The following is a 12,527-nucleotide window of genomic DNA, read 5'->3' as shown; positions in this document are numbered from 1 at the left end:
GGATCCCAGATGAACATTACTAATACACTGGAACACACTGCAATGTATTAGGACTCAAGAAAGACTCTGGGAGTGTAAAAAATGTGCATTATACAGATAATAGGGACCAGGCATTGGAAGCAATGCTCATATCAAGTGCCAATGTAGAGCCAGTCAAGCAGTTCCTATGCTTGTAGCACTGGCCAATAGAAGAAGCTGAACGGAAACTAAAAGTAGGTGTCTTTCTTAAGCCCAGATGATCTTCCTTAGAGGCACTTACAACATATGCATTTATGTATCAAACTGGGGGGGACCAGATCCCCTTAGGACCAGGGGGACACAATGGGTATTCCTGCAAGCTTAGAGCCTACTTTGCATCAAGTACTTCTCAGCCATTTCTCAGCTGAAGATCTAAGCTTTGATCCTTGTATTTAAGATGTGAAAAGGAAATTACAGAAAAACTTTCTGTGAAACCTTTCATTTTTTCATCTGTCTCAATACTGTCACATGTTGCTGTCTCAAGGAATAGCATTATACTTCTCTTTACATTATGCTTTTATCAAAAATGAAGGCTATTAATCACCCATCTTCTGCCAGCAAACATGGAAATTGAATAATTAATGACAAGTTACAAGACTGGTTCTTCACCCTCAGGCAGGGCTGGACATCTCTGCATTTTCACTTTATTTTTGCCTGTTCTGTACGTGTATGTTTCATTTTGTACATAATTTTCCTCCAATCTAGATAATTGAATTTCATAACTCATTTTGGTTACCTGAGGTAGTTCAAATGCTATTCAAAACAGTAAGGACCTCAGAAATAAAGCTATCTTCTGACCATCTAGCCTTCTGCTGGCACACGCTTCTCACAGCTGTGGCAGGGGAAGCAGTTTCAGGTTTCTCTGCTTCTCTTTCATATGTCCGGAGAGGTTCCTGTTTTGATTTGGGGAGGTGCTGGCAGGTGCTCTGTCCTTCAACACATGAAATGGTTCATTTTATTCCTGGTGCAATGGGATAATCAGCAATCACCCGCATCCAAAGAACCTGAGAGGTGTCTGCTTCCTTCACTGCCTGAGGTCGTGTGGTCTGTACTTGATGCTGCTCAGGCTCTGCACAATGCAATAGGTTTGAAAAGGCTCTTGCAAATGTTTCCTGTGGATGCAGTTCCTCACAGTGGCTTCCACCTGTTGCCTCATCTGGATTCTCTAGATCACAGACACACACACCAGTTCTCCCAGCTTCCCGCCGCACTGGCCCTGAATCACCAGTACACAGTACTTTGCCTGCAGGCCACTGTGAAACTGGGGCGACGCACTGGAAGCCTGGAGCCTGCTGTGTTAAATGGAGAGGCGTATTTATCTGGGGCAAAACTAGACTTGGTTTGCTGACTAAGTTAGTCAAGTCAGAGACCTGGTACTTTGTACTGCTGCAAGGATTGCTGAAGTATAAAGTTTGTTGAGCATTATGAAATGAAAATGTTGTCCAGTGGCTGATGTGATACATAGTCACTGACACGTCCAGCTGCTGATTGCTGCACAGAGAGAACAGCAAAGGTCCGAACAGCCGTGTGCAACTAAAAGGGTTGTTTTGAGCTGATTTTGTGTCTTTCTCAGCTGCCAATGTTTTATCATTGTGACCAGTCCAGCTTTCCAAGGTTACTATATTGTACACTCTGGATAGTCATCTGTTAAAAATGCTAAAACATTCTGAAAAAATGGTCATTAATCTTGAAATTGTCAGACAAATTATTTTCAATGAGCCCTGATGGCTCATGTGCTGGAAGCCTGGGAAGGTGCTTGAATTAAATTTAATCAATAGGTACATATGGTATTGGATGCATCCAGGTAATTTGTCATCCAGGAACTTGAAATGAATGTGTAGCGTTACACTTTATTGGAAGTCACAGTGGTGACACTAATGAATATACAAAACCCAGCAGTAGCAGCAAGGGCCGTTCAACACTGCAGCATCAGAACTATTTTTAAATAGGATTTTCAATAAAAATGTTTTCCCTTTCCAGAAAAACTCTCTGTTTTCTGCAGAACCATCTTGGCTCCTAAATTGGAAAACAGTGACCTTTTTTTAGCCGAGAGACAAAATATTTCATCTGGAGAAGCTGAGATGATGTGTCACCCTGCAGCCCCACTTCCCCCTCGGGGCCGTGCTCCATGCCTGTTTATCAGCCAGGGTGCAGCACAAACACAGAAGCCTAATGATGCACTACTGCACTTCAGACGTAGCCATAGCATTTCCACATATCCCAAATTTACCACTTGTCAAATGGGAAGGAGAGCCATCAGTGCTACATTGTGATGGTCTGAGATTTAGGGGTAGGGTTTTTTTTTCCTTTTTTTGGATCCTCCTTTTAAGATCCTTTAAGGGAAGGGACTATTGACTCCAAAATACTATTACTTAGCTATCAATACAAATTATGTAATGCAATTTGTTCAGGCTCTCTAACTCTTGACATTTCACTTGCAAATAATGCAGCTTTTCCCCCTTGTTAGCAATAATTTTCTGCTTTATTCTTTGTGTCCTCCAGATCCCTTCTGATGGCAAATGTCAAACAGGAAAACTCCAAATCAACTAAAAGGAGACACTTTCTATTAATTTTCTTTTTAGTACAGTCTCATGATTCTCCTGGGTTACTGATACTAGAAGACCTAATATATTTTGCATTTCTTGCAAGCTCAGACTTATTTTTCTGTATACATTTGGTCATGCAGTGGACCCATTGCACCTGATTTGCCCTGAAGAGCTACAGTGTGGTCACTGTGCAAGACTATTCTAAAACTATTGGTAATCAGCTGCTTAGGTTATAAACATTGTACCATTACAGATCTTGAATGCTCATCATTTTGGGATCAAATAAAATATTTAACATATTCTATATAAAGGCAGATAGGAGGAATTATTTGGGTTGATTTGACTGAGTTTTTCCATTTTTTTCTAGTTATTAATAGTTTCTCCCTACTCATCCTGTCATCCATGAGCACAGTCTTCATATTTGTCCTTCTCACTTCTCATCACACTTCTTTCTCTCTTTGCCACAGTTCTGAGGTGCTTGGGGATACCTGCAAGACTCGTTACCAACTATTCTTCTGCCCACGATAACAACGCTAATTTACGGTTGGACTTCTTTCTGGATGATGAAGGGAAATTGGACACCAAACTTACAAAAGACTCTGTCTGGTGAGTTCTCCTGGCAAATGCCTTTAATGTGTCAACTACATAAGTAGTAAAAAACATGACAGCAATGCCTGTGGTTTATTTATTTCTCTGTGCATTAAAGAACGCTGCTAGCTTATGTAAAACAGAATGAATGGATTGTTACTAGGCTGACTAATATGAAGTGCTTCTCACGTAAAGAGACGTACCCTAGGGGATCCTGCTACTAATGTTACCATTCGGTATAGTGCACATTTAAGCACACTGGAGGAGAGCTGGAATGGGTTTGTGCTCCTTGGGGCCAGGCCATTTCTAAAAATGGAAAGGGATAGGATGGGCACTTCCATCAGTCTAGAGCCAGGCTCAAAGGGACACCTCAATATCTATGGAAAAATGCCCTTCTTGTCCTGCTTCTGCCCAGTTCCCGTATTTGTAGGCTGGTTTTGCACTGTGTACATGCAGTCACTGTCGCAAATAGGTACTTTCCAAAATAAATCCAGTTCAGGTGAAAAAGAAACAAGCCAAGGTATCATACAAGTTACTGAAGTGCTATTGCCAGATTTATAAAAAGAAAACTCCCTAAGAACAAGAAATGGAGTCTATGTATCCTTTTGGAGAAGACAGTGCTCTAACTTCCTCCTCGAACACTTACTGTCTCCTGTCTGACAGGAGAAGTGTAGCATATATTGATTATGTGCTCTGTTCAGTAGAAATTATGTGTGGGTTATTGGGCCTCAAGCCTCTCCTCCTCAGAGTGAAGCAGTGAATGTGACCTCTGTATATATTCCTATATTCAGGAGATACTTGTCCTATTCAGTGTTAATATACCTGATTTGTGTCAATGATATCTTCAACTTATCAGCATAGCTGCTCATCAGCATGTTTCATTAACAACTTAATCTCTAGAAGTCTTTCTATTAAAACTGTAATCAACCCATTCTGTGGTGGAGGAAATGACTGAACCTGTTGCTGTAACCTCTTTTATGTGATTTCCATAATCTGCTACCAAGAGGGAATCTAAGGAAAACAATTAGGTTCATTTACATCTGAAGCTTGTATCACAGCATCACAGAATAGTTGAGACTGGAAGGAACCCCTGGAAGTCATCCAACCCCCCTGCTCAAAGCAAGGTCAGCTAGAGCAGGTTTCTCAGGGCTGTGTCCAGTTGGGTTTCAAGTATCTCCAAGGATGGAGACTCCACAGCCTCTCTGGGAAACTTGTGCCAGTGCCCACTCTCACAGTAAAAAAGTGTTTCCTGATGTTCAGACAGAATTTCCTGTGTTTCAATTTGTGCCCATTGCTTCTTGTCCTGTCATTGGGGGCCACTGAGAAGAGTCTGGCTCTGTCTTCTTCCCCCCGTCTCCCTAACCAGGCATTTATACACATGGATAAGATCCTATTGAGCGTTCCCATCTCCAGGCTGAACAGTCCCAGCTTTCTCAGCCTCTCCTCGTGTACAGACTCTAGTGTATCAGCCATTCCTTCCAGTTTTCTATATCGGCAAACTTGCTGAGGGTGTAGTAGGTCTCATCATCCAGGTCATTAACGAAGATGTCAAACAGTATCGGACCGGTATCGACCCCTGGGGTACACGACTAGTGACTAGGCTCCAGCTAGAGTTCACACCAGTGATCACAAACCTCTGATCCCAGCAGTTCAGTCAGTTTTCAATAAGCCTTACTGTCCACTTATCTAGTCTGTACTTCAGTGGTTTGTCTATGAGGATGTTCTGGGAGATGGTGCTAAAGTCAAAAGAGAAACCAACCCCCATGCACTGGTCTCCCCTTGCCCACTTAGTCATTCATTTCACCGCAGAAGGCTATCAGTCTGGTCAGGCATGGCTGGCCCCTTGTAAATCCATGCTGCTACTGCCAGTCACCTTGTCCTTAATATATTTGGAAATGTTTTTGACAAGAATTTGCTCTATAACCTTCCCAGGGATCAAGGTGAGGCTGACAAGTCTGTAGTTCCCCTGGGTACTCCTTCTCTTTCTTGAAGAAAGGAGTGATACTTGCTTTCTTCTAGTCCTCAGGAACCTCCCCCAGTCACCATGACCTTTCGAAGACAGATATGAGCAGTCTTAAAATGACATCGGCCAGCTCCGTCAGCACTTTTGGGTCCATCCCATCATATCTATTGGACTTCTGCGTGTCCAGTTTGTTTAAATATTCTCTAACTTGTTCCTCCTCTACAGATGGTAAATTTTCGTTACTCCAAACTTCCACACTGGTCTCAGGGGTCATGATTCCTGAGGGCAAATATTAGCAATAAAAACTAAGGTGAAGAAGACATTGAATACTTTGGCCTTTTCTTAGTCCTTTGCCATGAGGTCCCCTGCCCCATTCAGCAGCAGACCCACATTTTCCATAGTCTTCCTTCTGATACTGATGTACTTGCCTTTCTTACTGCTCTTCATGTCCCTTGACATACTCCATTTGATCTGGGTTTTGGCTTTCCTAAACCTGTCCCTGCACGCTCAGACAGTGTCTCTATATTCCTCCTGGTCACGCTTCCCTGCTTCCACCTCTTGTGCACTATGTTTTTTATATCTGAGTTTAGCTGGTACCACCTTGTTCACCATGTGGGCCTTGTGCCACTTTTGGTTGATTTCCTGCACATAGGGATGGACCATTCTTAAGCTTGAAGGAGGTGACCCTTGAAAAACAACTAGCTCTCCTGGACCTATCTTCTATCCAGAACTGCCTCCCATGGGATTCTTCCAAGCAGGACCTTAAACAGGCCAAAGCCTACTCTCCTGAAGCCCAGGGTTGTGGTCCTGCTATTTGCTCTGTTCCCTCCTGTTAGGATCCTTGGGGGTTCCCAGTTTGCTAAGCTGCATCTGGTCTCTGTGACAGGAGGACCTCAGTACATCTCATGGGGCTGGTCCTTCTATGGCTCCCAGAGCAGTAAAGGAAGTCACTCTTCTGAAACCTCCTCTGCCTATAAATGATGTGAAACAAGACCCAGTGACTGGCCACCTCACTGCTCAGTCCATATAGACACAGTAATGGATCATTGCCACACTTCAGACTTTTTCACTGTCTCATCTTTTCTTCTCTCCTTCTCCTAACTGGATCTGTGAAACAACTTTCACCCACTTTTGACATTTTCTTTTACTTCCCTACCTCTCCTTTTCCCAGCTGTTTTCCAAGACTTCTTAATTCAGTCCTGGTTTTTTTTCCATTCTTTTGGGACAGGGCCAGATCATCCAAAATCATCCTTGCTCCACTGAAATCCATATGCAACTTCACACTAGCATTTCATCCTCCCATCCTACGTTTGCTTTTCTTTGGCTTGATTACTTTCTGAACTGCATTGTTCATCCTTTTATCCTCCTGGTGCATTTATTAGTACATGATGCACATAACCCTTTGGGCATGACTTAATATATTACACACCTCTTTTCATTTCTCCTCTGTGTCCTTTCTCTTCATTACTCTGTAACACTCCATGGTAGCCCACATGCCGACTTTAAATGGCTTGTGTCTTAACCTTGATTTTATTTTTAATGTCTCTTTTATTTCTTTTCTTTTCTTTTTTTTTTTTAAGAGGACAAGCTCAAGGTATTTATGATGATTTTTTAAATGTATTTCTCACTTTTATTTATAATGTCCTGAAAACTGGAAGCAAAGCTCTTTTTCTTTATTAATATATCATTCCTATTGCCTTGTACTGCTGGAGCTGATCTGTCTTCAGGTTTTAAATACTCTCAGACTTCAGGCATACTTGGAGCCAGGATTTTTAGTCCAATCAATCTCTGAGTGTGGGGCTCCCTCTGAATGTTATCTGACATTTATTTATTTTTATTAAAGATCATCTTCTCCCTCAGGATAGGAAACAACGACAACAACAGAACATATATACAAAATTACACAGACTTTGCAAAAAGTTATTTTTATAAAGCTGGCCGGATTTGGGCCCATCAGTACTGCCTCTGTCCCCTTTCTTTGTTCTCCTTGTCTCTCTTAATGATGATATAAAGACACTTAAAGAATATTTCTCTTGGATGGGAATCAAGACTCACTCCTACTGTGAGGTCCAAGCAGACCGATGTCAGTATCTCAGCAGAAACTTGCTTGAAGTCACCTGGCCCCATGAGGGTTCATCCATGTCTAGGCCCATGGAGAAAGTCCTTCTGAGACCTCTGCTCACCCATTCACTTCCAGATCACTTTTCTCTAATTTCTCAATAATATTATCAGTGCCTGTCTCAACCTCAATGTCTGAGCTTATTAGCTAATGAAAGGGCAGCAGCTGTTTCCAGCATGTGCCTGTCTCATACGCAATACGAAGTACCCTTCTTAAATTGTCTTCCAGGCATAAAACCCACCTCGTCATCTTTTATTAATTTCCCCATCGCTTTGTTTAGTCTATTTGTAATTATCTCTGTAAATATTTAATGGTCACTACATTGATCTGTATAGCCATTCTTGCTTTCTTTAATGTCTCAGGCTTGCTGTAGAATACAAGAACTACAGAATCAGTTTAACAAATTATGGCTGGGAAGCCAGATCCTCAGCTGTGCTCACTTCTACCAGAGAGAAGTTTCTGCTACATTTTGGAGAGGGAAATGTTCCCCTCATCCTCCTTTCCTTAATGCTCGTGTGCTTTACAAGCAATGTCTTTCTGTCCATTCACATTCAATATCCTTAAGTGTATTTGTTATTTGCATGGCAGCAGACCTAAAAAAATTGCCATCCTGTTGCACCCAACACTACACCAATAGAAACCAGTGAGAAAGGTCCTGTGCCCTAGGATGAATATAGAAAATAATACAGAAAAAAAATGCATTACCTAATTACAGAATTGAAGCAGAGCTGCCATTTTCTGCACTGTTATCCCCCGCTTGGTTTTATCATCCTTTCCTCCTGCCTGCTCTTCAGGTTCTTCTCTCGCAGAACACAAAGCCAATGACACATCTGAGTTTGATTCAAAGTGAACCACTGAAGGTTTCAGGGCAGGGATTGTCTCTCTCACATGTTGGCATAACAGTTTTCAAAAACCCACCTACCACAAAGCGTGTCCCCATTCTCTGGTAGCCCTCAGCAAAGCTCTGCAAGCATGATTCAGCGTTGACTACTCTCAGCAGCATCAAAAATTCTTTGAGTGTGCGTCACTTTCCTTGAATAATTCCTTTTTCTGTAGTGCTGCTTCATTAACTCTCCTAACTGACAAGTTTTACCCTGATCCAAGCTTTCATTTCCACTTTGAAATGTCTTGTTAGACAAGCCTCAGATCCTTCCGACTCTGCTCCATGGCTGTTTTTCACCTATTATTAATGAAATGGTCAGAGTTTAACAATCCCCATTTTGGTTGCTAATATCATTGCGTGTACTAGGGGCTGCATCAGCAGCTAAACAGATGTAATTTTATTCATATCTGCTGTAGGATATGTATAATTTGCAAGCAAAATTGTCCCTTTTTCTACTTCTTCCTTCTTTTAGTTTTTGCAGTAATGAAATTCAAACACTTTGCTGGCTTTATTGCAAGACTCTCTTCCTAGACTGTCTCTTTTTCTTGCTTGTGCTCTCCCTTGAGTGCCCGTAGCATTGCAGGAAGTTACAAGATCTGTCTTTCTTTTCTCCACATCTTTGAAACATTCTGGGCAGACTGTGATGGTGCTGTAGTGTTTTTTTCTTTTCCTTAGCATCCAGCCAAGTAAGGGCATTTCAACCCTGAGCGCCTAGATGAACCAGTCTCGGAAATTCACCTTTCAGCATACTATCCTGGGCCCTAAAGGAAAGACTTGGCCCACAGTGGTTGCAGATGGGTTATATGGAAAGCTGTATGTTCTAAGAGATCTGACCTCCGTTGTTGGCATGACACACTGGGAAGACCTTATAAGGAATCCACAATGAGGATAGTCTTACAAAGCCTATGCAGGATCTTTTTCTCAACCAACATGGAAACCAGCTAAGCGTGTTTGTTTTGAGCCACGAAAACAAAGCTACACACTGTACGTTATGGAGTTGATCCTAAAATCTCCTCAGAAGAGGCACCAAAGCTTCAGTCTTAATAGTTATAAAGCAGACCATGCTTCAATGTCTTGAAGAAGATTCAAAGCTTGCTTTAGCAGGCACACTGAAGTGGAGGTGTCTGGCTGGAAAGGGGTTGTAGTTTGTGTAGCTCTTCATATACACCAACAAACTCCAAGCACTGGAAAGTTTTCTGAGACATTTGCATTCAGAACACATTAGAAGAATCAAAAAGCTTCTTCAACTTGCAGTCAAGAAACTACAATGAAGGATTGTGCCCTCCAGGTTTTAACAGATAGGTACCAAACTTTTAGACACAAAAATCTATTCTCTAAAAAGAGCCAACTTTTTCACACCTAATTGGCAGATGTTGTTATTGAAGCAATGGCAGGACATAAACACACAGGTTTGTTTTGGTCTGTATGCTTCTTTCCAAGAATTTAATATTCTGGTCTCATCTCTTGTCTAAGGAACTATCATTGCTGGAATGAAGCTTGGATGACCAGACCTGATCTTCCTGTTGGTTTTGGAGGATGGCAGGTTGTTGATGGGACACCCCAGGAAACCAGTGATGGTAATATTGCTTGAAGTGCTCCTTAGCTCTCTTTCCAACGCTTAGGTTATTTGTGGCAAACAATGGCTGACAATAACTGAGCCAGTGGGCACCATATGGCCGGTGACAACTTCTTGCACCAGATAACCACACTCACCTGTGCTTAGAGCCTTCTCCTGATTTGTTTTGAGCTCTAAAATAAATCTGTCCTTATTATAACACTGCTCATTATGCATGTGCACAAAATCATGCATGAGAAGGGCCCTGCTTGGTACAGAAGAGATGTAGTCCTCTTGCTAAAAGATGGCTTCTAAAATTTTAGAGAACCTATACAGGAGCCTGATCAAATTAATTCTCCTTCATTTTATGTCTGCAGCCCTTACTAAACTTCCTGAGCAGGCGGTAGGCAGGAGAGAAAAAGTGAAAAGCCAGTGCTATTTCTTCCCAGTCCTTAATTTTCCAGTTCTTAACAGACATTCTTAGCAAATTTGCAGTGAGATTTATCTCAGTCTGTGGTATAACTGAGCCCTCCCAAAATTATCTGGTTTAACCAAAACCAACTGTAACTGCTTTTCAAGCAGTCGAGACTTACACCAGACTTTATGGTGCCGTTAAGGTACTGAACCATTAGGTTGTTTCAGACTTGAGTCTCTGTTGTTTAAAGGGCTGGTAACAGAAATTCAGCTTTTCACTTCTCGGTCAGGAGTTCCTGTAAACTATTAAAACAGTTCACCAAACACCAAGAATTCTTTTTCTTTGAGAAAATATAACATTTTGACATGGTTTTTAATTAATTTAATCTCTCACTTTATCTCTCTTCTCCCCATAGGTATGTACAGGTGTGGCCCAGCCTCAGTTCAAGCCATTAAACATGGTCACGTTTGCTTCCAATTTGATGCTCCTTTTGTCTATGCTGAGGTACATACCTGAAAATTTTTAGTGCATTGAGTGGTATCAGTGGGACCATAGGTGAGACAGAAGATAGGGCTCCACTACAATTTATGGATTGAGAAGTTAACTTCACATATACTCCACATCAGAGAAAAATGTCATAATTATATTTTGACACGCAGACCAGTAAGCATGATATGGCGCTAATGAATGACAGAGATTTCTCTAATCTCTGCTCACCAATGTAATAAGGAGAAAAAGCTAATCTGGCTCTGATGAAACTGCAGGCTGTGGTCATTTATCCTTCCCAGACTCCAGCTATGCTGGCAAATCATTCACTAGCTCTAGCTGCTCATCTTCATCCCTTGTTAGCTGTTACCTCCTTCTCAGGCTTGCCAGCAAAGCTGCTTCTGTTAAGGCTCCCTTGCTCATTTCAGTCAAAATGGATGCAGTGATTTTAAAGAAAGAGGTCTTTGCTCACCATGTTAATTTGGACTGCAGTGGGTCAAGGAGAGCTCACATGGGTGGTTTGACTGGCAGATCTGAGGCGGAAATATCTCCATGAGGAGCGAGAGGGCCTGGTCTGGAGTTTTAACAGCTTGCGCCACCAGAGCTGGTGTGCCCACAACTGCAGCAGCTGAAGAGCAAGTCTCTTTCTAATTGAATTGTATATAGCTTAGGAGAGAAGAGAATAAATGTATTTTATCTATGAAGCATTCCCCTCTCTATGTTCTAGAGCTTTTTGGTGCAAGGAATGTGTAATCATGCTCCCCTAGTCCAAACAGTATCTCTGTAGCCTACTCACGTTTACACTGTCTGTTGTTCTGGAGCTGCGAATAGTAAAATTAATCTAGTCATTATTGTAGTATATGACTAATTTTAAACATGGAACTTCAATGCGAGTGGGACTTCAAGTCAACGTGTCATTGTTTTGAGAGGAGATAGGCTGGCTTTCCTTCCTCTCTCCACTTACATGTATCTCAATCCTTTTTCATTTAATTTTATAGGTGAACAGTGATATTTTTTACTCGAGAAGGGAGAAAAATGGAACCCAAGTGATAGAAAAAATTGACACAAGCCATATTGGGCAGTTGATTGTGACCAAGGAAATTGGGGGTGATGGAATGATGGAGATTACCGAGGAGTACAAGTTCCAAGAAGGTAAACTGAAATGGGGTGGGACCATACTGATGTAGATTTACCTCAGTCAGATCTTGGGTGGTGGATTTACAGACCTCTGGCACTGAAGGAGCTGCATGAAAAGCTGCTAAGGTGCTCTCTGGAACTCTTTATTTTGTAATTCTATCCCAGAAACACTGCAGATGCCTTCATAACAGCACAGACTTTGCTACTCAGAAATGCTTTGGACTGAGTAAGCTGTAGTGAAAACAAAAGGCAGTCATGGAGTAACTCAAAGCATTCAAAACAATTCAAGGCTTTCTGTGCAGCTGTTTAGACATTTCTTACTCAGGCCAGATGTTTGCACAGAATAAGTCAGTGTAGCTCCATTAATATCAATTACATTAGGTCAATTTATCTGTTATAGCTTGAATCTTTAAGACCAGCTCCCTTGAAAGTTGAGAAGTTCTCCTAATATTAACTTCACCACAGGAAGGTTCACTGTCCTCATTGTCCTGGTTTCAGCTGGGATAGCGTTAATTTTCTTTATAGTGGCTGGTGTGGAGCTATGTTTTGGATTTGTGCTGAAAACAGCATTGATAATACAGAGATGTTTTAGTTGTTGCTGCACTAGTCAAGGACTTTTCAGCTTCCCATGCTCTGCCAGGTGCACAAGAAGTTGGGAGGGGACACAGCCAGGATAGTTGATCCAAACTGACCAAAGAGCTATTCCATACCATATGATGTCCTGCTCAGTATATAAAGCTGGGGAAGAAGAAGGAAGGGGAGGACATTCGGAGTGATGACATTTGTCTTCCCAAGTAACCATTACACGTGATGGAAC

At 41.8% G+C, this 12,527-nt stretch overlaps 1 protein-coding gene across 4 annotated transcripts in view; it reads left to right on the top strand.

Annotated features, from left to right (window-relative positions):
* The window catches only part of F13A1 (coagulation factor XIII A chain), a 69,652-nt gene that overhangs the window by 42,896 nt on the left and 14,229 nt on the right, over window positions 1-12,527 (top strand). For all 4 annotated transcript variants that reach the window (XM_072851373.1, XM_072851372.1, XM_072851374.1 and 1 more), the window contains exons 8-11: window positions 3,032-3,170; window positions 9,591-9,694; window positions 10,503-10,591; window positions 11,572-11,725. In XM_072851373.1, the coding sequence (XP_072707474.1) occupies window positions 3,032-3,170; window positions 9,591-9,694; window positions 10,503-10,591; window positions 11,572-11,725 (486 nt within the window). The remainder of the gene's footprint in view (window positions 1-3,031; window positions 3,171-9,590; window positions 9,695-10,502; window positions 10,592-11,571; window positions 11,726-12,527) is intronic.

Source organism: Ciconia boyciana, chromosome 2, assembly GCF_034638445.1.
Source record: "Ciconia boyciana chromosome 2, ASM3463844v1, whole genome shotgun sequence".
NCBI lineage: Eukaryota > Metazoa > Chordata > Aves > Ciconiiformes > Ciconiidae > Ciconia > Ciconia boyciana.
The sequence above is the reverse complement of the archived record's forward strand: the minus strand, read 5'-3'. Positions and strand labels throughout refer to the sequence as shown.